Source organism: Theobroma cacao, chromosome 7 (genome assembly GCF_053813885.1).
Source record: "Theobroma cacao isolate CCN51 chromosome 7, ASM5381388v1, whole genome shotgun sequence".
Lineage (NCBI taxonomy): Eukaryota > Viridiplantae > Streptophyta > Magnoliopsida > Malvales > Malvaceae > Theobroma > Theobroma cacao.
Genome location: NC_142645.1, coordinates 5,641,690 through 5,667,159, shown reverse-complemented (window position 1 = coordinate 5,667,159; position 25,470 = coordinate 5,641,690). Strand labels below are relative to the sequence as shown.

Here is a 25,470-nt window from a genome sequence, read left to right as displayed (position 1 = left end):
TTATTATTTAGGATCTAATTCAATTATGGAAATGCTACAAAAACAACAGTTCTCTATAAAGGCTTCTCATGGCATCTTCTCAAATTGATGGAAGTCAAAATTTGAAAAATACAACCAACCAAACCATAAGTACATAGCTTTGGCCCCAATAAGCATTCGGACAGAACTACCAGCAACATTATGAGTTTTTTGTCCATCCCTCACGGGATGCAAAGAACAAAATTAACTAAATTTTGCCACTATGGACCTAGCTACTCGCATGTTGATCAACCAAAAAAGTTGTCCACAATTCTCAGTTCCATTCAACTTCTTCAGACAAGATAATAGCAACCCACCGCTAGAAGTATCAGCACCACCAACGCAGCAGGAGCAGCCCATATCCAGTAGTTGGTCGACTTCTTACGTTTCAGGATGGCTCTTGGAAGTGACTCAGGTCCTTTAGCTCGATTTCTGTACCTAACAGTATTCTCCTTTTGTACTCTATCCTTCACTGGAACTGAAGGAGGAACAGGAGCATCAGCATTAACATCAACCTTCTCTGGTTCTGAAGCCTCTGCTACATCTTCAGTTTGTTCCTCAGGATTTGCAGCAGTTGCAGATGCTGCCGCCTTCTTCTTAGCTTTCTTTTCACGCTCCTGAAAAAATCAAAAGGATTTCAGTTTCAACCTGCAAACTAATTATCAAGAAGCAAAATAAGATAAAGAAGAAAATAATTTCCTTCAGCTTCTTCTCGGCTTCCTTCTGAGCTCTTATAGCTGCTTTGGCTGCTGCTTTCTCAGCCAATTTCTTCTTCCTTTCCATGGCTTGCTTTGCTTTTGCTATTTCCTCTTCTCTCTTCATTTCTTTCAGTTTTGCCGCATCAACTTCCTTGTCTGCAGAAGTGTCCTTTTGCAACTTGCCTGATCCAGAGATCTCTTTCTCTGCTACAATACCATTCTCTGCAGAAGATTTAGACTCCATTACTTTGGTCTCAGCATCTTTCTGGACCTTTTTAGTGAGTTTAATATCTGGCTGGGGAGAGGATTTGATTTCTTCCTTTGGTTGTTTTACAACAGCTTTTGGAATGGTTTCAGTTTCAGAAGGCAACGGTGCCTCTGGTACAACGAGTGGTTTCTCATCAGGATTCCTTATCCGACCATCCCTACTCATTTGCCGACTGTCCAGGGATGGCAGAATTCTTTTCTCGTAATCATCCCTGAAGGCTTTCTTGCCACGCCAGAGAGCCATAAACTTCTCAACCTAAAAGCAAGATAAAAGATAAGAAAGCAGCCAAATGCTAAAGCACATGAGATACCCTGAATGAAACACTAATCAGCGGTATCCACAAACCTCTGCAATAGAAAGCTCCTCAAGAGCCTTTATATCTTTCTTTGCAGCTAGCTCTTTGGCTTTGTTTAAGAGTGAACGGCTTTGGTAAAAGTGAGCATTCTGAAGAATTGAAAAAAAAAAGGGTAGTAATTAAAAGGAGTGCTTAGTATTAGCACACTCAACAAAGTTTGGAAGTTGACCAATATAATACATGTCATTTAGCTTCATGATAGTCCTAAACAGCAATGGAAAAACCACAAAAATTTAATCTAACCAAGGCTTTTGCTCAAACAATTTATCTATCCACCATGAAAAATGATGCCACAGAAGCTTTTAGAAGGATCTATATTGTTATACACAAGCCATATGATAAGGTTATTTTGTTAATATACTTCCTCAGCCATTCTTTCCCGGAAGCTCTCCCTTGTCCTTGTGCTCTGAACCAACAATAAGGGGTCATTCCCCATTACAGGCCCATAAAAGTGAAGTTCTATAGCATTACAGAAGAAATCCTAACTTTGGCTTCTTCACATAGTGAACACAAATATGAACGAAAAATAAGCTCATATTCTTGTGAGCCTAAGAGTTTCATCATTCTATTAAAACAATGGCCTATTGCACTGATCAATGATGTGCCAGTGAATTCATGATGCTAGAATAACAATTTTGATCACCTTACAAGCAGCCAAATATTCAAACTCAAGCATCAAAATTGCAAACTATAACTTCATTAAAACCAACTCAATCACACACAAACACCCACATTGCTTTTCCTTATATAACTTGTATACTGTAAAATATTTACACCTGTGACACCAGCAAGCTGCTCTCAAACAGAAATGACAACAGATGTTCATATATACTGTAAGACATTTACATGTGTGTATCTGTGTGTGTGTTCTGGTGAATGACAACAAAGAATCAACAAGATTCCAAGAACAAGCCATCTGACCCAGCAGAGGGTAAACAGTAGCAGGTTTTATTGATCTCCCATTGCAAAATGCAGAGAACTGTCTAAAAATATTTCATTATTAATACCAGAATATACATTTTGCACAAAAAATACATAGTATCACCACAATCAAGACAACAATAGCCTCAATAAAAAATGAAAAAGAAATGCTAAATTTTGTTAAGACATTCATAAGCAGGGCCAAGTAGAATTACCACATCTCAATGCAAGAGACATAGTCCTTCCCGGGCCAATAGACAAATCCTGATACATGCACATCCCATAGAGAGAAAAAAGGATGGGCTAAAAATGTTGCAAGCAAACTAAGTAAAGAGTATACCATCATATCACCAGAAAAATTAGGCCTAGAAATCACATTGAAAAATATTTTATAGAACGAACAAGATCATTCTAAGGCCACACCATCAGCTCAGAATTTTCAATGCACACAAGATATCTGAAGTGACAGTATCACTTCATGTATTAATGCATGTTTGAAGGGCCATGTACGCATATGAAACAAAGATCTTAAGATTTGAAGCAAAGAAAACACATACCCCCTCATCACGTTGTTTCCTCAATTCCTGAATGGTTTCATAAGCTTTGTCCCTCTTCTGGGTCACAGCTGTCAGCTCCTCCTGTAAAGAGTCAATTTTACTCTCTATTGCCTTCACCTTTTCTTTAATTTGATTCTTCTTGGACCAGAGTGCTTGCTGCTCCTTCCTAACTCCATCCAAATCAACACCCATAAGCTACAACAAAACAATAAAGCAAGTTTATTAGTGTAATTGAGATAATAGCCTATATTAATACGGGGAAGGGGAAAAGCAAAACTCTGATAGACAAAAAGTGCAAAGTTGAATTTTCTTACTTTAACCTGATCTTGAATGGCTTCTTTCTGACCCAATGAATCCTGAATCTTTGCTCTCATTGCAGCATTAGCAATAACTTTTTCCCTGGTTCCCTCTAGTTGTTTGATTTCTCTAAGGAGTTGCTTCTCCTCACTCAATGGGATGCTTTCATGCTGAATGCGATATTGCAAGCTATGGATCTGCAATTAATCAATTTCCAAGAAGTGACTATAATGGAAAGCAAAGGAAAAGGATTAACTGCATCAGGAAACAATTGACAAATCAGTCAAAGTTCACAGTAATATCATACGATATCATTGAGCTCTTCCTCAGATGAACATATACCACCACGACCACCAGCATTGTTATTATTTCGAAGCTTGCCCAAAGCCTGCTGCAGAGGTTCCATTTCCTTCTTTTTCTCACCTAAAATCGCCTTAAATTGCTCAAAATCAATATTCAGGGCTTTCACTTGAGAAAGCAACTCTGCTCGATCTGACTGCATTAAGATAAAGAGAAAGATAATACTTTAAAAAAAGCTAAAATTAGGGCTAGCTGGCAGCATAATTATTTTTAAACTTCAATTTGGCTCAACATTTTGAGGCAAATAGAACAATAAGCAATTGATATACCAAAACAATATCCTACACCACAAACTAAACTACATTAGCATATATGTAATTGTTATTACATGCTAAAGGGCTAAAGTTTCCAACATTCAGATAAATGCATCAGGTTCAACGCCTCTACATTCATCATATTACTATAAGCACATCCAATTGCATTCAAAACAAGATTTAAAAACTCATCATGACCTTAATGTAACCAAATCTACAGGAGCCAATGAAAAGTAAAACACAATAGGGCAAATAAATATCTTGAAGTATGAAAACAAATGGTTAATAAAAAGGGTATCGTAACCAAAAACCTAGCATATTTGACACATAATGGATGACGTGACACCTTTATTGAGCTAGTTTCAGTCAAACGATAATGCTATACATGGAGTCAAAATTAATAGCTTTTCACTCACCCTCTTCACTTTTAAGTCCTCAGTAAGCTGAAACCTGGCTTTATTCCACTTTTGAATCTCTTTATCAGCCTGATCAATTTTGGCTTTTATCTTTGGATCGTCATAAGGGCGATACCTGACAAAATAAAAGGAGTGGATCTGCTTAGGTGCAGGCCACTCATCAACTGCATCCTTTGGAAAGTTGGCATCAGATGCATTAATCTCTTCTCCCTTATCTGGTTCCTCACCAAGGGAACCCAGTTTAATGGGCTCATCATGAACTGGATCCTTGTCCAGTTTCCCATTTTCCTTATCATGCAGAAATGATTTCTCTACTTCAGCTACTTTGTCAACAGATACTTGCGCCATGTCTGATCCCACAACCTCAACACCCATCAATCACAAAAGTGAACAACCTAATAAAATCCGAAAACCCTGACAACAAAAAAAAGATACCACATTATATAACCAAAATTTAAAAACCAATTCATGTGTAAAAACAATATGAATCAAAGATCAATCCAACGAAATTTGTTTTACTAGCTTTTTGTCAACTGGATCAAAAGAGTCAACAAGCTGGTAAAATCAAAATACCTGATTGACATAAACAAATAACACATTACATAAACGAATTCCCAAAAAGAACTGTTTTATCAATAAAAATTAAAATAGACCTATCCAAAGCAATTTCTTTTTGCTAGTTTTCCTATTAATCAGATCAAAACAGTTAACAAGCAGAATAATTTCAAACAAATGAACCAAATTTTTGGGTATATTCTACATGAGATCTTTTCAATCAAGATCAATTAAATAAATTGAACAATAAAAATATATTTTTGATCAACTATAATAACAAAAGAATAATAACAAGACAAAATCCACATCAAAAATTATATAAAATGAAGCACACCCAATCAAAAAAAAAAGCATGTTATAGCACAAGATCAAGCCTTTGTCTACCGAGAAAACTAACATGCAAAATCCCAAACTTTAAAAACATGAAATGAAAAAGTCAACAGATCACAATGGAAAAACAAAAACCCAGAGAGAAAAACATAAGAAATGAAAGACAGATTAAATGATTACCCTTTTAGACAGATTAAGAGAGGAGAAGACCCTTTTAGACAAAAAAAAAGGGGTCTAAAGAAAATTTAAGAGTTTAGGCAAAGGGAAGAGAGATGGGTCAGATCTCAGTCTCTTTCCCTTCTGTTTCTCTTCTGCTTCTTTTCAATGGAGAGAGAGATAGAGAGAGGAAGGAAGGACGGAGAGAGATATTTTAGCTTTATATTAATGCCTGTCCTGAAGAGAGAGAAATAGAAGGAAAGAGGAAAAAAAGAGAGATTTTTCAGGTGAGAATAGAGAAAGGATTTTCCTTTGGTTTGCTGTTTATGGAGTTTAGAACAGAAAAAGTCTTTGTTTCTGTTATTGCCAAGGTAATTCTCTTGTTTTTCGACATAAAAAAAATTGAAATCAATAAATATTGTCTATGAAATCATCTAAATCTAAATTCAAACATTAATATCTTAAATTTTAAATAATTCAAGGTTTTTTCAAATCTAGATTATTGCTAAATATTTGGAATAGGAATTAATATTGTTGAGGGATTTGAATATATTTTTTAAATGGAATTAGGATTTTAAACTATAATCCCATTTTATGAAACAAACTTCAATATTTTTAAATAATGAGGATAATTCTTAAGTTAAATTTAAGATGTCGGTTATAGTTCGATTTTCTTATTTTTTTTTGGATATGAGATATTGTCATATACATGCGGAATAGAGAATTCAAACCTTATTAGGTATGCATTATGAAAATTCTAAGATATAATCATAAAATTATTCATATCCGTCAAAATGGTGATATATTAAATCAAATAAATTGCATCAAAAAAATCAATTATATAAACTATAAATAATAATAATAATAATTAGATAAGCATAATGTATCATAGATTTCACATAAATAAGAAATGAATGAGTCTTGATATTTAAATATAGATCTTTCACCACTTATCAAGCATATCTTTTGAATTAAAACATGAATTCACAATTTATAAACTTATTTAAAACTCTATTTTAATTTAAGAGTTTCTTTTTTATGAGTAACGAGATAGTACAACAATAGCTTTGCATAATTGATAGAATAAAATGTCATAAGTCTCACATCCGTAAAAAATAAGTGTGTCTTAAATATATAAATAAGTCTCACATTCGTAAAAAATAAGTGTGTCTTAAATATATAAATAAGTCTCACATTCGTAAAAAATAAGTATGTCTTAAATATATAAATATAAATCTTTTACCATCTATCAGATATTCCTTTTTATTAGAAATGTAGACTCATAATTTATAAATTTAATTAAAATTTTATTTTTAAAAAAATAAGATCATATCAAATTGGACTTTAAGTTTCGATCCATTGAGACAGTGCATGTTGATATGTTAATTCCAAGATAAAAATGATACGTCAAGGCTCAAATTTGTATAAACAACAAATAAAACAAAAGAAGGAAGAAAAAGGGAAAAAAAACAAAGAAAGGAGAAAAGTAAGCAAAAAAATCCAAGGTACAATTTGGATTAGTAAAGTGATGGCCCTGCCTTTGTCCCCTTATCCTTTAGTGGCCTTGATTTTGTTAGAATCTACCTTGACAATATTCATTTTTATTCCTGAGCACGTGTTAATTCCACGAATCCAAAATTTCACATTTAGCGTCGATGATTACGAGAGCCGACGCGTCGGGAAAATAAAAGTACAAAAATACCCCCATTTTGTCCTCAAAATCACATTTGCAGAACGTTAGGACAATTTTGGAAATAAATCCTTTCAAAAATCCAAAGTACGGGATCGGGGAGGGGGGGTGTCTTTATGACCATTAGTATTAAGTATGTTGCCCCAAATTGTAGGGCTCTTTCAATGGTCAAATTTTGCTAAAGCGTGTCCTCTCTTTCTTGTTTGAGTAACATTCTCTATTTCTTTACATAATCTTTAGTAAATGATAACTTCCATTCATAAAAAATTCAATTACTAAACAACGAGAAAAATTATCATTAATTTATTTACATACGATTGATTATTTAAATTTTGAACATAAATTATCTTAAACAGAAGATAAACAAGCATTTATTAATTAAATAGGGTTACATGACAGGAAAGGAGGTAAAGTTTTGAGGGGGAGGGCCAAATTGTGTTTGATAATTTAATGTCCTAGGCAGCTTTGAAACCACACAATTTATGAGCTTTAATTGAATTCGGCTTTACTTTTGTATGTATACAATTAATGTAACGGTTGGACTATATAGTCGGTTTCTTCATAACTTCTTACAAAAATTTAGTCAAATGTTCTGATCCCATTTTTCCTTTAATTAAACTTCTTCTAGGTACGGCAACTGTTAAAGATTAAAAATTGTAACTAATGGCAACTTATACAAGCATCTTCTTCCTATAGCTAAATAAAAGAATCAATATTTTTTTTTTACAAAAAATATACAAAATAATGTAAGATTTAAATCACTATTTTTTAAAATAAATAAATTTAAATTCAAATTTTGAAACTCTTATTTCTCTCAACTTTAATACATCGAATGAATTCAAGTGATAGAGGTTTTGATAAAAATTTTAAATTAGAAATTTTTTTTTAAGCAAGGATGGATCAAAGATGATCTTAATTTTAAGTTATAATTTAATTTTTTTAAAAACCCTAAATTTTTATATCAAATTAAATTATTAATTTAATTTATAACCTTATATAATTACCCTTTTAACTATCATTTATATAAAATCTTGATCCATCGTTTTTTTTACTAGTTTATAAATTTTCTGACAAAATATGCTCTTATTTGGACTTTATGAGGCCCACAAGGGGAATAAAGAAGGCTGATAGGGCTGAAGCCATTGCCCGCAGGCCTTTTGCTTTTGGGTAGGACATAGGCCTGAAACAATTGGCCACAAAGAAAGAGCATTTCAAAGATCTTAATTGCATTAGTGATGAGATGGGTTTAATTCTTTTAACTATGCTCTTGCCTTTATTTTTAGTTTATTATGTTTTTAATAAAGTAAATATAAATTAAAACTCAAATTAACATATATAGTGTAACCAATGCCAAAAATATCTCCAAAGATAACAAATAAATTTCATCGTAACAAATTTTCAATAAAAAAATCATATCAAAGTGAATAAATAAGTCAATTTACATTACAATCCCAAAACTTCTTACTTAAATAATTCTGGGGACCATGAAGCACACAATCAACTGCCATCTTCTTGGTGCGTAGGTTTAATTTGACATTGTAAATCACGGGACCGTATTTTTATTTATTTTTATAATTAAAAATAAATTTATCGTAATGTTTTTTTCATATTTGACATTGTAATTCAGCTTCAATTGCAACATCAGAGAATGGAAAGAAACCAAACCCTCAAAACTATATAATATAAAAACAAAGTGCAATGTGTGGCCAATAAATGAAAGAAACAAAAAAGGGGAAGAGTGACAAAAATGAGTTAGTCTTTGTACGAAGATAAGCCCCGATCTAAAAAATGTGAAATTTCCAAAGTCAAACAGATGATCGATCCATCCGCATTAAATCTCGGTGGATAGGCGGTTGATGAACGATCGTGAAGCTCATTAAATTCTTTTTGGGGAAAGTGGGGGGCGGGGTCCCATCTACAACATCAGAAGGATGATGTTTGGCCGTCATTTTTGGGTAACAGCTCGCGTCATCAGCCAATAAATTCTTTCCGCTTAGAATGTCCGTTGATCGAAACTTGGAGAGTCGTGGGGAGTAGTTGTCGTGTATCTCACTCACACAGTATCAAAGTACAAATATCGTTCTTGATATGATTTTTTATTTTGTTTTCTTTTTTTGGAGCTTAATAGTTTATGTGGCGGCTATTTCAAGTTTTAGATTCATGAACTATTTATTATTTTCTTCTTTCTTTAATTGCTTGATTTAATTGCAATTATATCAATTTATGCGTATAAATACAAATGAGGTTTAGTTGAAATTCAAAGCAACCAGCAAAATTAACTCTACGATATAAACATTCATTACATAAGATATAATATTTGAATTATAATATGAAATCATATCAAAACTTTTGAGAAGTAATATATTTCAATTATTTTATAATTTTTTAATTTAGAGATTTTTACTCGAATATCAGTTTACCATGAATTATAACTTTTCATGTGAAAAATCACATATTACAATTCAATAGTCACATTATGTTATATTATATGACTTCACCTTCCAACTTATATATGACTTTTCAATAATCAAAACTTTTTTCATATGAAAAACTATAACTTTTTATTTACAACTTTTTATATAAAAAGATATAACTTTGCATTTTGAAATACACCAACAGCTTAATGAAAAAGGAAATTTATCTAACTGAATTTGAACCCTTAGAAAGATTTTTAATATATATAAAAAAGGAAAGTGACAATATAGTTGTTTAAGGTATAAGGGAAGGAGAGAAAAAAGGAAAAATAAGTTAAAAATTAGATTAAATTGGGGTTGTTTACAAAACTTTAAAAAGTCATTAAATAAAATTGGTTGTGATATCAACTTAAAACTTAAAATAACACCCAACGTTTTTTTATGGTAAAAGAAAAAGTAGTGTATTATGTATATGATACAATATCTAAAAAGGTTTTTGAGTTATAAAAAAATTCATATTTTTCTACATTCAACCAAGTTTTTATATTTTTATTTTGAATTAAATTAATTTTTATGATTAATAAATGATTAATTGTTGGTAGTCAAAATATCCCTAATCGTTTTTATGTCATGTGTTACTTACATGACATATTGACATGTCATAGTTAGATCTAATAATTTTGTGTACGACACGGCAATACAACGCGAGTTTAAACAAGTTTGAATTTAGGCTAATCATATTTCGTATATTAACCATGTTAAACTCATTTAACTCATTTAAGTCACAATTAATTAACCATGTTATCTCATAACTGTATAACCTATGACTCATTTATTACCCATTTATTTAATGGTGTTCATGTTTAACGTAAACACGTTTAATACATAGTAGAAATCTATTTATTGATCTATATAAATATTAATAATTTTATTATGATTAAGATTTATTGATATTGAATTTTATTATATTTGGAAAAAATTATGATATTTATAATATTTGTTGTAAATTTAAATAATATAATCATATTTTACTTATAAATAACTCAATTTAATCATTTTAATCGTATCAATTGTGTAAATAGATCATTAATCGTATAAATTTTAATTATATTAATCATGTTGTGTTGTATAAAATTTAATCTAATATGTTTAATAAACGTGTTAACTATATCATGTATTGTTTTATTAAAAATTACTTAAAATTACACTCTAATTTAAAAATTAAAAGCTATATATTTGTCTTACAATATGTTTGGTGATGAAAATGATGGAACAATGGATGAAACATATATTTCCATTATAAAGTGTGTTTGGTATGATGAGAATGATATTTCCTTGTTGTTTAATCCTTATAATAATCTACTAAAATCTAATTTATACACTCAAAAATAAAAATATAAAAACTTCCTCTTTAAGGTATGTGGTTTTAACCACTAGATAGCAATAATTATTCACCCTTCAACCTTTTATATACTTCCTACTAAACACAACCTCAAGATTGATATTTTAATATGGTAAATCGAGAATTTATCCCGGAAATAAAACTTTTAAAATACGATATAAAACAAAAAAAATTGAGATTTAAACATTTAATTCTATGATAAGTTCATATATCTCGAGTTTAAAATTTTCTTTTAGTTTAATAAAAATAAGGAATGGACCCCAACCTAATCTTAGTCTCTTTGAAAAGCCTCTATGAGACATTGAGGCTTCAACCAAATTCTTTTTGCTGCCAAACCTAATAAAAAGTAAGCTTTAAAAATGCCATCAAAGGTTAATTAATATTTAAGTATCCTCACAGCATTAAGCCTTGACAAGTGCAGTCTACTATTCTTTTGGGTTTTTCAATAAATTTAATGCAAAGTTAATTTGGAACCATCAATGCCTATTAGTTTACATTTCTCAACGCCAACAAAGAAATTAATTGTGTATTAATCACACATTCATGGCATGGTGATCGTCTAGTTTGGGGCATGACCAATTGACTAGAAGCACATCAGAAATTTTGGGGTTGGGCAAAGTCAAGAATAGAGTGAGAAATGGGGGCCAAAACTCCATTGCCTAAAGCATTTTCTCACAAGACAAACAGAAAATTTTTGAAGTTCATTTCACCTCGGTGTCTCAGTCACACCCCTAGCATTTCTGGTTAGAATCCGATTTTTCCCCATACGACACTGCCTCCCCAAACAAGTTTTGTCACATCCATTGGATCAATATATCATCAATATTATCCATTGGATCAAAACCGAACTCTGATCAGTTAAGGAACAGAAATAATTTATTAAATTAATTTACATAAAAACGAAATCTACCCATTAAATGTAATATCTTATTATAACATATCATCTGTGTGTACGTAAATATATCATGAATTAAACATGAATCTGATAGATTCATATAATTTTAACGTTAAATTTTAAATATATATTTTTTAAAATTTTAATTAAGAAAATTAATAATGTCAATTTATTGTCTTTTTAAATTGTTAGGGACTTATCTCATCTGTATCAATTTGAATATGCTCAAAATCTACACAAATCTAACAGTTGAAAATATGGATTATATTATCCTACTTCAAAAAAAAATTGGGTTTTTACTTATCAATTTTTTAATTTTTATATACAAAAAAAAAAAAGCATGCACCATTGACAAATATTCTATACAAAAGATATTACCTTTGTATCTATTTATGAACATGATAAATAATTAACATACAGAGTCTAATGTGAACATGGAACAATGTTCTTATATAATGTAAAGCTACCATATGAGGGAAAGACTTTGCATCTTGTAAATGTGTTCAATTTTTGCAGTCTTTGGTCAAATCCAAGGAGCTCTCCTACGTTTAACAGAAACTCCTAAGTCTTAGATACAAAGAGAGTTAAAAGAAAGAACAAGAGAGAGAAACAAAAAAAAAAAAAAAAAAAAGGAGAGAAAGAGAAAGAGACATTCTTTCGTCCTTTCTTTATTAACAATAAACTTAAAGCTCTGTTCTTTCTCACACCAGTTCAAAAGAAAAACCTTGGGTTTTTTTTTTTCCTTGCAAGGAGCAATCTTTTTGTTGTCTATCTGCATCGAAAATCAGGTTTGTTTCTTAAATTAGCTTCCTTTCATGTGTTTTTTCTTTGAATGTTTTCTTCATGATTGTTTTTTTGGGTTATATTCATTGAACTTTTTGGTTTTCTTTCTATTAATAGCTTTATGATTCAAAGATGAGATTTTTCAGATTTGGCATTTGTTTCTTTTGTCCAAAGATTTGATCTTTCCTGATTTTGCTGTTTCTGGGTTTTGCTTATATTGAATGGTAGTTATGAATCTGTTTCTATGTGTGGGAAATTTACAGATTCGATGATGATGAAGATTTTAATTTAGATTTGTTTTTTTTATGCATTGTAAAAGGTGGAAACAATCATTTCCTTCTTAATGACTTTTCTTCAGAAATCAGATACCCTATAGTAGCTTAGTGACAATGTATATTTAACTAATTGTTCAGATTTTTTTAATGATGCTTTAACTAATTGTTTATTTTTGTCTGATTCCTTTTCTAGTGTTCTTGTCCATTTTCCCTTGTGCATCATATCTTTTGCTTTTTGTATGTTTTATACTTTATACTCTTTTCTCTCTCTTTGGTTGCTTGTAATTATTTTATTGTTTGTCTATTTTTGATTCGGCCACCGGAACAAGTTTCAATTCCTTTGTGTTCTGGGAACTAACATAACAGGCTATGATACCATAAAATAATTCCTGATATTATAAACTAATATTAATTTTGGTTGTTCATTTAACAGCTATACAAAGTATATTTTGGAATACACATAAGAGGAAAGGTCTTGATCTGAAGACCGATGGTACGTGTGGGTACCATTTGTAACTGAATCAAGATAGAAAGTTGTTTCTTTTTTATGTTCTGTGTTGGTGATGAGCACAATTGGGCTGTGAAGATTATTTATTGGATCCTATGATAAGGTCTCGCAATGGTGTCGTTGAACATGGAGAGGAAATGGGTATTTCCGCTTGTGATAAGTTCTCTCATATGCATGTTCCTTCTTGTCACTTCCTTCAATATGGGGCTTGTTTCTTCAGTTTACAGAATCAATTCACTCTTCTCCATTTTCCCGGCTCATATTTCAATGAATCAAAGAAAGCCAGGCTATGCTGAATCGAAGATTAATCAAGGTGCACTGCCGCCTCCTCCTGGTCCAACAATACCGCGTTTTGCTTATTTGGTTTCTGGATCAAAAGGTGATCTGGAAAAGCTTTGGAGAACTCTTCATGCACTGTATCATCCAAGGAACCAATATGTGGTCCATTTGGACCTTGAGGCACCTGCAGATGAAAGATTGGCGCTTGCTTCTCGAATAAAAAACCATACAATTTTCTCCAAAGTTGGGAATGTTTATATGATCACCAAAGCTAATATGGTTACTTATAGAGGACCCACCATGGTTGCTAATACTCTCCATGCTTGTGCCATTCTTCTCAAGAGAAGTAAAGATTGGGATTGGTTTATCAATCTCAGTGCGTCAGATTATCCTCTTGTGACTCAAGATGGTTTGTCTCTATCATATGCCTTATGATTTTTGTTCCTGGGGTGGTGGATCTTGTTTTGGGTATTTATTTATTTATTTAATTGATTCTGCACCAATCGTTTATCGATTAGTTTGTCATTTGCAGATCTTCTTTATGCATTTTCGGCTTTAAATCGGAACCTTAATTTTATTGAGCATACAAGCCAGCTTGGTTGGAAAGCGTAAGTTTTCTCCCTATTTCCCTATCTATGTAAAAATCTTTATGTATGTCAAATGCCAAAATATTTTGCCTGTGTCTGTGCAGGGATAAACGAGCAATGCCTTTGATTATAGATCCTGGGCTCTACATGTCAACCAAGTCTGATGTATTTTTGGCCACTCCAAGAAGAACATTACCTACAGCATTTAAATTATTTACTGGTTAGTATTCTGTCATACTCCTTATTTTCTTTAATTTCTCTGTTCAGTAATTACAACTTTTAGTTGTCTTTGATTCTTTACAATTCAGAATATGAAGCGTACTGAAGCTTTTATAGATAGTATTGAAATTTCATAAGAATTGTTTCTAGGAATCCGTTCCATGTTGGTGGTCTCGATAGGTAGCTGCATCTTTGGCTGTATCTTCTTATAGGCTGATGAGACTATTGTTTCTGATCTCATAGACAAAACAAATTTCTATCGAAAAGTGAATTATCTGAAGCTATGGGGTGTGTTTGAGTTAAATTACTTATATACTAGACTCATTAGGCAAGCTCTGCTAAAACGTATGAAAACATATATGCATTTGTTTAGTGATGCAGTTAGTTGGATTCTTGGTCTTAAAGCAGTGCCTCGGTTTTGTTCTGCACTTCAAATTGAAACTGCATATTACATTCCTACAGATAGGTAGCACATATTGCAGCTCTCCTCAAATGTTAGAAATAGAAAATTAGTTGTGTACATGCACATTGACACTTTATCGCAAATGGAAATTTGTTTTGTTTTAGAAAATTGGTGGTATACTGTCTCACAAGTCACAACATCCTCTTTGGTTGCAGGTTCAGCATGGACTGTGTTGTCACATTCATTTGTAGAGTTCTGTGTTTGGGGTTGGGATAATCTACCAAGAACTCTACTCATGTACTACACAAACTTTGTCTCCTCCCCTGAAGGTTACTTTCAAACTGTCATATGCAATGTTCCAGAGTTCACTAACACTGTTGTCAATCATGATTTGCATTATATTTCATGGGACACACCCCCTAAACAGCACCCACACACCCTTACCCTTAATGACACAGACAAGATGATTAGGAGTAATGCTGCTTTTGCACGGAAGTTCAAACAAGATGATCCTGTCTTGGATACGATTGATAAGGATTTGCTTGGTCGGGCAAGCAGGAGCTTCACCCCAGGTGCTTGGTGCTCTGGCAAACCAAAATGTTCGGAAGTTGGGGACTTCAACAAGATCAAACCAGGTCCAGGAGCTCAAAGGCTTCGCCAACTCATAGCTGCATTAGCTATAAAGGCTAATCTTGGTCAAGATCAGTGTAAATAGGTTTCATGATGGGGAAGTTTAATCGATGAGGCAGACCACAGCTGAGAAAATTGTATCTAATAGAAGAATTTCAATAATGGCATTGCTCATCAGGCCTAATCTCGGTTATAATTGAATGCGAATCTTAGTTGTGCTGCAACCATAGGAACTCAGAATTATAGCCATGTTCAGGATCAAAAATCAATCTCAACACCCTACTTTTGTTAGGTTCTAATTTTACAAAAACCTACATACATCCCTCTCTCAGAATTGTTATTCAATATTTTTCTTCCATAGCAATAATTTTGATATATCTTGGAAACTCTTGATGTTGAAGTTTCTTCCAATTATTGGTCAGATCCCAAGACTCAATATTCTACTAGAATAGCTGTTCTAGTTTTTGTCTAACAAGGTTGAAGTATCCTTCTGAACAATCCTGCCTTGAAACTGAAGTGTCTAAAAGGAATGTATGCGCTTGCGCATGTAGGTATATATGTGAGTGTATTGAAATGGTTAGGGATAGAAATCATTCCTGCCAGTTGAAGCTAATGGGATATGACTAGTCATCTAAAGCATTCACTTAGGTGCATCTCATTAGGTTCCCACAACTCTTTAACCACTGAAATCAGATTTATAGTCTTATTGTTTCGGCAGCCAACATTATCAGGTACCAGTACTGGTTCTCTCTCTGCATGAATCCAATACCATGAAAAGAAATAAGATAAAAAAGAAATAAAGTGCCTTGACAATTATGTTCAGCCATTTTGCTAACAGTTGTGGAAACATTTATAAATAACATCCATCAGGAAATGGTAAACTGTGATGCATCAGAAAATTAATTATACTTAATAAAAAAATGGCTATGAACTATAACATTATAAAATATACAAGAGGGCTGATTTTTTATCCCTTTTCTCTCCTTTGAATTTTTATCTACATATATTTGATCAAATCATTCTCACTCTTCATGCTAACTGCATCCGCTATCATCTACAGCCAAAAATTGTTTTGCTCAAAAGCTATACCCTTAATCTTCTCCAATGGAAGGTACCTGCCCTTATTTGTTGTTCTGCACCTGCATGGAGGACTGGTTTGGTCATGTCCCTGCTTGAATTGTGGATGATTTAGAAGAAGAGGCCAAACTAAACCATCTCCAAAATTTTGATATTCCCAGTAGAATTTGCAGCAACTAGGGTAGAGGACTGGCCACGCCAACAAACGGAAGAGATAAACTGCGCTGCATCATCCATTTCATGCCCAGAAAGTGGATCCATGTTGTTGAACTTGAATGTCAATGCTGGCATTGGGAAAGCCTTATGATATATGAATACCTATAACAATAGAGTTTCGAGTGAGTGCTAAATACAAAAAAATGGCACAATATCATGTTCAAGAGGCATGATGGAATGCTTCATCAGGAAAATGCAAAACATATTACATACTGTCATTTTGAAATAAGTGGGAAGCTGCAGCTTATTAAGTGCTTATTATTTGTAAACCACAGATCTTACATAAATCAGGACTTGGCATTGTAGAGTCTTCACATAAGATTCAGAAAAGTTGTGATGACTTAAGGCAAATCTCAGCGATTAGTACTTACTGCAGTACATTTTAACTAAATCTATTCACTTTTCTCAATAAAATGTGAATGACAAGCATATTAACTTACACCTGTAATATTATAGTTGCAAGAATTGCACAAAACAGAACTCATAAACACCTAACCTGTCATGATCTTGATGAATACGGAATAAATATGATCAGCCTTTTTGCTTGTCCAAATATGCTTCTGGGTAAGAAAAATATTGCAACACTAAAGGAAACATTACTCTTCTGCAACACCATCAATGGACTTTTATAATCTCTCAAATTAATTGTGATACCTAATAATTCTGGTAATGATTTTAAATTGATTTTCTTTCATGTAATAGAGCAAGATCATGGCATGATCTTCAAACAGATTGATTGCAGGAGGCTCATTTTTGAAAGTTTGACTAAGGACAGCCTAAACATTTTATGCACTTCAGTGAATGGTTGCAATTGGCAGGATGATAGCTTTTCTAAAGCTAATTTTTCAAGCAACAAATAAAGAAAAATGATATCATCATGGCACCAGAGTTTAGAAGCAGCAAGAAGGCCAACAATACTACAGCTGTTAATGAATGTTTGTCTAATTGTATAATGAGGGAATATATGGATTACCTCATTAGTTTCTGAGCCAGTAGCAATGTAACCATCAGATACAGACAAGCCCACAAAGTTCTGCAACATGTAGAACATTCATCCACAATATGAAGTACCATCAACCAGAGGAATAATTTTCCATGAGCAATATGTTGAAGAGTGAAAACTAGTCATTGTACATGAGGATGGAAAGAAACTCAGGCAAACCAAATAAATTTGTCACAATTTCACATGTTCATTGCAGCAAATATATGGCTACCAAATGGAAGTGCTTGCAAGAAAGGTATATGACTTAAAGGCAGCCTATTTTGTTAACATTGCCAACTAGCAAAGCTTTTAGCCCAAAAGAATGGAAACTTTGAGGTAAAATGATTATTGTAATTTAAATGTATACAATGAGTATTGATGTTAGTTTGGTTCATATTTTGGTCTTAAAACTATAAGACAGAAAACAAACTGAGCAAAAAGTGTTCGGAAATAGACAAATAATCTTAATATATGATCTAACTTTATGAACTATAATTACCAGGAAAGTTACAAAAAGAATATAAATAGAACATAACTAAAACAATCCGCCAATCTGAATATAAGGTTATAACAAACCCATATTTCACCATGTGAGATACTAATACTTAGCAGTTTCCCCCGTGTGTATGTCCAATACTACAATGACAAAAATAAATGGGCATGGGAAACAAGCAATGAATGACAAACAACAACAAATGGGGAAACAAATAGTCATGGCCGTAATATCATGTTACAAATCCAACCTATAACCAATTCACCATAGTTGGAGAAGCACAACCTACAGATAAAGCTATAGCAAATCCTATATTAAGCAATGTGGAATAATACCTGATGCAGGCACATCAAGAATTTTATTTTATTTAGTATTTTCATTAGCTTAGGATTTTATTTTCTTTATTTTGTTTAGTTTGAGATTCTTTTTCCTATCTTTATTAGAATTTTAGTACTTTGAGTCTTTATTTAGGATTAGGATTACTATTTGATTAGGATTTACCTTAGCTATTATAAATAGGTGATCTTAGATAGAAGATTATTATTATCATCTTTTGTTATTTTGAATATTTATTCAAGAGGTTTCTTTGAAAAACCCAATTATCTTTCTATTGTTCCAACACAATCAACCCTATTCTAGACCTAATTGTTGAGTTCTAATTGCCCTAAACCTTTCGGCTACATCAATACCACTTCATAATGTACAACTTACTTTATGACCTTATCCATTTCACTTCCTTTCTTCCTGAACTTTATGACTTTATTGAACAAAAGCAGATTAACCATAACAAGGACAAATTTACTAAGCATAGTAATCAAGTCCAAACCAAACTTGAGATCATAATGCAAGCATAAAAGCTCAATATGATGCATGAGTTAATGTACCTTTACATTCATGTGGCCGGTAAAGGATTGAAGGGGAGTATCAATAACCCGAGATGTGCACATTGACAAATCCCAAAGCTTCAGAGTATTATCCGTGGAAGCAGACACAAGAGTACTTGAATCCACAAACTTGACATAACTCACAGTTTTATCGTGTCCGACTAGGGTGCATAGAGGAATCCTAGAGTTTCGGAGATCATAATAATAAATTTTATGATCTGCTGAACCAAATGCAAGAGATCGACCAGAGTGCAAGGGAAATTGGACACAGCAAACATTGGCCTTTGTTTTGATGGTACAAATACTTACTCCCTGCAGTTGCAACCCAGGTAAGAGAAAAACTTATCATACATCTAGATTTTAATAAACACATCAAGAAATTAGATGACTGCTGTACGTTTAGTTTCAAAGCTGACATCCACCAAGAGCAAAAATAGAATTGCCTGATTGATACTCCATAGCTTTACAGAGCAATCGTCACTCCCACTAGCCAAAATTGTTGGATCTGCTGATGAAAAGTCGATGGACCATACACGTTTCTCGTGTTCTCTCATTTCAGTGAGTACTTGACTTCTTGTAACATCCCACACCTGAAAATTGTTTAGATACTGTTTTAGATCCAGCAACGGACAACTGAATGGTAAATGCTAAGTGAACACTTTACCTACCTGTACCACTCCTTCAAAGTTACTTGATGCAATCTGGCTTTTAATATAACTATTCCAACATATACTGCTTAGCTTTGACCGACTAGCCATTTCTACCACAGGATAGTGGATGTCACGATTTTCATTTATTATTGCATTACATTCAAATACTTTAATCTTCTTATTTACACCAGCTGTAGCAAAAAATTCTGCATCACGATCAAAACCGAGTGAGCATACGAGGTTGGAAGAATTTAATAAATCCCCTTGCTTCAAGTCTGCCTTGACCTTTAACTTGCTGTGAGATAGATACTTGCACAAGCCCTCAAGGAAGGGATTTATCCATCCACTTTCCAAGCTCTCGCTATACCTCTCTTTTGATGTTAAATTATTGACAGAACTTCTTTCCGTCAGAACAATAGATCCTCTGCCATCACTAATCAATGGTGTTTGCCTACTCAAAGGCTTCCCTGATTGCTTCACTGGCCTGCATCTTGTCAAAAAATATGCCGACTCAAGTTTCTTAAAGTTTTTCATCAACCGAGAACTTTTCAGGAGAATACTTTCTTGATTTTCAGTAAGTGTATCAGACTTTTGACGAGTGTCTAGATTATCACCACATTCTTCTATATTTTGAATCTGAAGTCCTGGTCTAATTCGTCTAATTCGTTTTCTAGACCCCAGGCTGGAAGAATCATCAGTATCAATGATATTTATTGAGGGGAGATTTGATGTTGAATTGTCATCTTTGCCCACCTCTGTATATGAGCTTCCCTTTTTCTTTAAAATTGTTTGCTGCTTTGTAACTTCCGCAATGTCAGAACACAGAAAAGAAACAGTATCCTGCAACCTATCAGCAACTTCCTGTTTCCTTTGTTGTATCAGCAAAAGGAATTCTAGCAATAACTCTTGCTCCTCTATTCTCTCCCTGAGTTCTATGGCCGCTTCACGTTCTTCCAGATTATCTCTTGGTTCATTAAGAAACTCACTCTGTAACAACTCACTGTTACACAAATGAAAAAAAAAACGCTTAGCATATCAAATTTGCTATGATCAAATGTTGGAGCTTCAGACCTAACACAATTATTGCTTCATGTACAAGTGATTTAAGCAAATAAAACTTAAAAGTACATTCAAAACGGAAATGGTGACATTGTTATTATTACATCAATAAGGGGAAACAAAAAAGGAACATGCCATTGTCCATCATAGACACTAATAAAACATGCAATGAAATCCAGCACGATGCTACTTACATATACACCTAGACCTATTAGATGGAAGTTCCTAACATTGTGTGTCCAATGCAAGGGATTTGACCGCATTCTTCATTCCAGTATTAAAATGAAATTCATCAAGAAAATGACATGCAAAATTACCTATGTGGCTGACTAAATCGCCAAGGCATCATGGTCTTTAAGACATATATCTTGAATCAACTTCACTAATAAATACATTGTTGAAGGCATAAACTATTAGCCACAGGAAAATAACTCTATCAGAAACCATGCGATGACCAAAACAGACTGAAAGAATTTGAGGCCACCCAGATTTGCTGTAACACCTTTATATTATACATTCCATGTACTAATACAGATCACCATCAATATTTCAATAGACTACTGTCACATACACATCATGCCTTATATTTCAGTGACAAGATTAAAACGTAACTCCATAAAGCCAGACTGTTCATAAGATTTGTATGAGAGCATCTGTCCAGCACATTAACAAAAACATTATTATCCCATCATATTAATACAAATGTTTGATAACATTAAAGAAAAGAAAAACAAATTTAAAGAGAAAAGGTGTGATGGGCACCCGATATAGAGATTATATAAATAATGGTGTATATGTAAAAGGCAAGGAGAATTACCCCATTTTTGGACGACTACTTGGCTCAGGATGCAATAACCATAAACAAAATGAAGCTTCCTTCGGCGACTTCAATAGCAACTGTGGAGGAAGAACTCGATGTCTTAAACTAGACATAGTTCTAGTCTTTTCTTCTCTGGAGCTAAAGGGGCAGAATAACTGCAGACATAAAGAAAGACTAAGTACAAAAATACAACAAAAAGAGTTTTAAGATTCAATGCAATAATAATTACTAGCAAAATAATAGAAAATAAAACGAAAATAAGGCATCTGATAGTTTAATCTAGCCATAACTAATAGCAAAGACGATAAACTAACTACACAAATCTATTTCAAAAGTTCAAAATGATGGATGATATCAAGTATTTTATTTACAAACCTCAAAAAGAAGAACTCCCAACCTATAGATGTCGGAAGCACAGGTACTGGTAGAGTCAGCAACCTCTTCAGGACTACTGTACCAACTGGTCTCCATAAGCAATATTTGTTTCATAGGAAATGGTTGCTTTCTCTCTTCTACTTGCTCAAAATTTCTTCTGTCCAAGATTTTATTTTCTTCACTTTCCTCTAAACGTGCATTCCTTGCACATACTGAGCCTGACTGCATGCAACTGGCTTCTGATACAGCATTTGTTCGAGTTTGCACATCTTCATTCATCAGCCCACGTTGCTGATGCATGTCAAGGGGAAAAGTAGAGGATAAATCCTCAACCTCCATATTTTGGCTATTTAACGCATCCTCAACAGAATCAGATCCAGAATCCGAACAAGATGCAGATTCAATGAAGGAAACATGATTAAAGGAGGACATGACAAAGCAGGAAGGCCGAACATTATGGACAACAATCCCTTGTGAATGTGCTACATTTACAATCTCAACAATTTGCCTAAATATGTGCAAACATTCGAAGACATCAATGGACCGTTCTGGTTTATCCAACCACTGCCTTAAGCTAACATCACCCCATTCAATGGTACGGACAAAAGGGTTTACTGCTGCCTCATCCTCACAAACCCCAGAAACACCAACCTGGCTTCTAAGGTGATCATTATGAGCCAGCACATCCCTACCATCCTCCTTTCTAAACCCAAAATCATGCGAAACATCACCTGAAACGTCGATTTGCTCAGCACCAAACAGCCTTGGATCCCTGTCTGAGACTCCAGAAGTATTCAGTGCCCTAGAACTAGCAGACTTCTGCCAAGCAGACTCAGATGAACCTTCCATAGTTATCCACCGAGAATTGCATGAAGACCGCCACTTAAACATCCAAGAAATGAAAAAATTCTCTGGCTTCTTATCCACTCTCTGACTCCTACCATTATCATTTTGAATCATGAACTCATTTCATTGTCAAAATATGAAAGAGCCCCAACTTCCCATCAAGAAAACTGAAACTCAATCCCCTGTAAACACAAGAAACCAAAATCAGTAACCTTTACACACCAAAATTCTCAGTGCAGAAGCTATCACAAACCCCACCACCACTAACACCGCCAATCAGAGAAGAAAGAAAGTTAACGAAACCTCAACCAACAGCCAAAACAGAACATACCCATTACTCAACAGACAATCACCTTCACATCACACCAAACAGCACAAAGAAAACAACAAACAAAAGGCTACCAATATCTATATATTTAGTGTATGTTTCTAAGAGAAAAAAGGGAGAGAGAGAGAGAGAGAGAGAGAGTGGGAGAGAGGCACCAGTTAACACCATGAACGGATGTTCTTCTGTTCCTGCTAGACCAACCTGAAAACTGAACCACACAGCAAAAAAATACTTTTTAGTTGACACCTAAGATTCTCAACCTCACAAAATTCCCACAATATTTTCATAACCAAAAAAAAAAAAAGAATTGAAAAACAAAACAAAATCGTCCCAACAAAAAACGCGGACCGTTTAAATATCAACATAAAAAAATTTAAAAAAAGTTGCTTTTTCTTTATTGTGATAAACTACTTAACTTGTAACTTTATTTAATGTTTCTTTTTTGAAATACAGGCCACTCTTTTGAGCACCTCATTATCTTCCCGCTTTATTCCAATTGGACTACGTGGCATTACCATGACCCCAAAGCCTTTTGCCCTAATGCAGCAGGCCAAAAAGTAATTTGAATATCTTGTGGGTCCATCTCATGGAGAATTTGCTCCTCTTTTTTCACTGTGAGACTCTGGGTTTAGTAAAAAATACCCCATATTATTAAAAAATTGACTATCTTGGTGTTGAAAAAGAGAATCTTGGCTATCTTAAGTTTCCCAAAGGGGAAACCTTTTAGATCAGTGAAACCGGACAACTCCAACCCAAGCTTTCATTTTTAGTTAATTTTTTTAATATTAAAAAATGTGAATGATGTAACCTTATGATGTTAAAGAATTCAGCTTTGATCCTAACAAAATATTAAAAAACAAAACCATAAGAGAAAAGTAACTCAAAGAGTCAAAAGTTGGTGAATGCAAACCTTTGCTTCTTCTGCAAAACCCTGAAAGCCTGAGACTTGGATAAATGATGGCATAATTTAAAGCAAGGAAATTTCTTCTTCTAGTTCCAAAGGATGAAAATTTGGATACCATTTTTCCATTTTATTCAAAAAGCATCTTCATTTCATTAAGAAAAATCCAAAAAGAGGAGCCTTTTCAAACTGTAACTGAACAGCGATCGGTCTTTGGTGTTGGGTCAGATTTAGAACAGTGTCAGCATAGAGATAGAGTAGGTCTAATCTAAATGGCAAATATAATTATATGGTAACTCCTTACGGTTTCCAAATTACTCATTTTCTTCCTTTTGGTTTTCAAATTTCTCATTAATGTCCCTGCAATTTCCTATTTCTGACTTATAAAATTGTGTATACTCTCAAAACATTATCTACTTAAAATCATTGTTATAAGATTATGCTTGATTAGCGGAATAGATAGAAATATAATAGAATAATTATTATATGAGAATAGAATAAAATAGAAATAGAATAGTTATTACGTAATTTGGTACAATAAATGAAATAGATAAGGAATAGTTATTATGGTTTATTGCAACATTTGGTTAGTAAAAATAACTTTAAAATAAGAAAAGAATAGAGTATAAAAAGATAAAAATATAATTTATTATGTAAATGATTATATATTTTTATTTTATATTATTTTTAAATATTAATAATTTATAATTTATTTAAAATATAAAAATTTGACCATTTAAATATTAATATTTTATTTATATTTTAATCATTAATATTTAATTTATAATTTAAAATGTTATTATGATTATTTATTTATTTTATTTTATTTTTTAAACATTAATAATTGATAATTAATTTAAAATATTAATAATTGATCATTTAAATATTAATATTTTATTCATAATTTAAATGATATTTTGATTAAAATATTAATAACTTTAATAAATTTTTAATTTTAAAATATATTTTTGTAATATATTACTATAAATTTAAACTCTTTCTTTTCATAATAATATTAATAATTAATCAATTAATTTTTAAAATTAAAATGTTATTTTTTACAATATATAATTAAAAATTTAAACTTCTTTCTTTTTTATAATAATATTAATAATTGATATTTTAAATATTAATATTTATATATAATTTAATCATTAATATTTTAAAATATTAATATTTTATTTATAATTTAAATGTTATTATAGTTCAAATATTAATAATTTTAATTAATTTTTAAAATTTAAATATTTTTTATAATATATAATATGTAATTTTTTAAACTTATAAAGGATATTTTAGATTTTATAATTTTTTGAGACTATTCCTTAACTAAAGAATAGTTGATACCATGGGAGATGTTGGTATTAGTTATTCTTTAGTTTTAACTTATTTTTGAGAATAATCATTCTAGAGGAATGGTTATTCTTGGAAGCATGTAGGAACCAAACAAAGGAACATATGTTCCTTAGGAATAGAGTAGAGGGGGAATGGCTTAGCCATTCCTCCAACCAAACATGCTATATAAGTGGTTAAAACCCAAAAATACAAGAAACATCTTTGCCATAAATG

The 25,470-nt window shown here is 32.5% G+C and overlaps 3 protein-coding genes across 9 annotated transcripts; 1 reads left to right on the top strand and 2 right to left on the bottom strand.

Moving 5' to 3' along the window:
• Positions 1-49: 49 nt before the first annotated feature.
• LOC18593992 (proton pump-interactor 1) lies at positions 50-5,515 on the bottom strand. The gene is made up of 8 exons (XM_088808035.1): positions 5,210-5,515; positions 4,145-4,558; positions 3,422-3,610; positions 3,132-3,311; positions 2,818-3,012; positions 1,330-1,428; positions 720-1,239; positions 50-637 (listed from the first exon to the last, which is right to left on the bottom strand). Exons 2-8 carry the CDS (start codon positions 4,517-4,519, stop codon positions 312-314), a joined length of 1,884 nt encoding a protein of 627 aa, XP_088664161.1. The 5' UTR covers positions 4,520-4,558; positions 5,210-5,515; the 3' UTR covers positions 50-311.
• A 6,537-nt stretch (positions 5,516-12,052) lies between these two features.
• LOC18593991 (beta-glucuronosyltransferase GlcAT14A) lies at positions 12,053-15,637 on the top strand. 2 transcript variants are annotated; one of them, XM_007021428.3, is made up of 6 exons: positions 12,053-12,374; positions 13,078-13,840; positions 13,964-14,039; positions 14,123-14,238; positions 14,856-14,969; positions 15,099-15,637. In XM_007021428.3, exons 2-6 carry the CDS (start codon positions 13,264-13,266, stop codon positions 15,353-15,355), a joined length of 1,140 nt encoding a protein of 379 aa, XP_007021490.1. In that variant the 5' UTR covers positions 12,053-12,374; positions 13,078-13,263; the 3' UTR covers positions 15,356-15,637. The 2 variants fall into 2 exon arrangements, with proteins under 2 accessions (XP_007021490.1, XP_017980201.1); XM_018124712.2 differs by having other exon boundaries at positions 12,056-12,374; positions 14,856-15,637.
• Positions 15,638-16,157: 520 nt separating this feature from the next.
• On the bottom strand, positions 16,158-23,275 carry SPA3 (SPA1-related 3). 6 transcript variants are annotated; one of them, XM_088808031.1, is made up of 9 exons: positions 23,156-23,272; positions 21,827-22,854; positions 21,449-21,606; positions 19,591-20,572; positions 19,366-19,512; positions 18,923-19,234; positions 17,537-17,596; positions 17,060-17,147; positions 16,458-16,665 (listed from the first exon to the last, which is right to left on the bottom strand). In XM_088808031.1, exons 2-9 carry the CDS (start codon positions 22,784-22,786, stop codon positions 16,649-16,651), a joined length of 2,724 nt encoding a protein of 907 aa, XP_088664157.1. In that variant the 5' UTR covers positions 22,787-22,854; positions 23,156-23,272; the 3' UTR covers positions 16,458-16,648. The 6 variants fall into 6 exon arrangements, with proteins under 6 accessions (XP_017980196.2, XP_017980198.2, XP_088664160.1 ...); XM_088808032.1 differs by having other exon boundaries at positions 17,060-17,123; positions 23,156-23,271; XM_018124707.2 differs by lacking the exon at positions 17,060-17,147 and having other exon boundaries at positions 16,158-16,665; positions 23,156-23,265.
• Positions 23,276-25,470: the final 2,195 nt, after the last annotated feature.

What these genes read in the sequence shown, in the direction of transcription:
- LOC18593992 (XM_088808035.1), bottom strand. Translation starts at nt 4,519, where the DNA reads ATGGGTGTTGAGGTTGTGGGATCAGACATGGCGCAAGTATCTGTTGAC. An exon ending in AGGACTTAAAAGTGAAGAGG is followed by an intron (nt 3,611 to 4,144) that starts GTGAGTGAAAAG and finishes ATCTTAATGCAG; the next exon opens with TCAGATCGAGCAGAGTTGCT. An exon ending in GGAAGCCGAGAAGAAGCTGA is followed by an intron (nt 638 to 719) that starts AGGAAATTATTT and finishes TTTGATTTTTTC; the next exon opens with AGGAGCGTGAAAAGAAAGCT.
- LOC18593991 (XM_018124712.2), top strand. Translation starts at nt 13,264, where the DNA reads ATGGTGTCGTTGAACATGGAGAGGAAATGGGTATTTCCGCTTGTGATA. An exon ending in AGCCAGCTTGGTTGGAAAGC is followed by an intron (nt 14,040 to 14,122) that starts GTAAGTTTTCTC and finishes GTGTCTGTGCAG; the next exon opens with GGATAAACGAGCAATGCCTT. An exon ending in AGCATTTAAATTATTTACTG is followed by an intron (nt 14,239 to 14,855) that starts GTTAGTATTCTG and finishes CTTTGGTTGCAG; the next exon opens with GTTCAGCATGGACTGTGTTG.
- SPA3 (XM_018124707.2), bottom strand. Translation starts at nt 22,786, where the DNA reads ATGATTCAAAATGATAATGGTAGGAGTCAGAGAGTGGATAAGAAGCCA. An exon ending in AGTAGTCGTCCAAAAATGGG is followed by an intron (nt 20,573 to 21,448) that starts GTAATTCTCCTT and finishes TTTGTGTAACAG; the next exon opens with TGAGTTGTTACAGAGTGAGT. An exon ending in AGCTATGGAGTATCAATCAG is followed by an intron (nt 19,235 to 19,365) that starts GCAATTCTATTT and finishes TTGCAACTGCAG; the next exon opens with GGAGTAAGTATTTGTACCAT.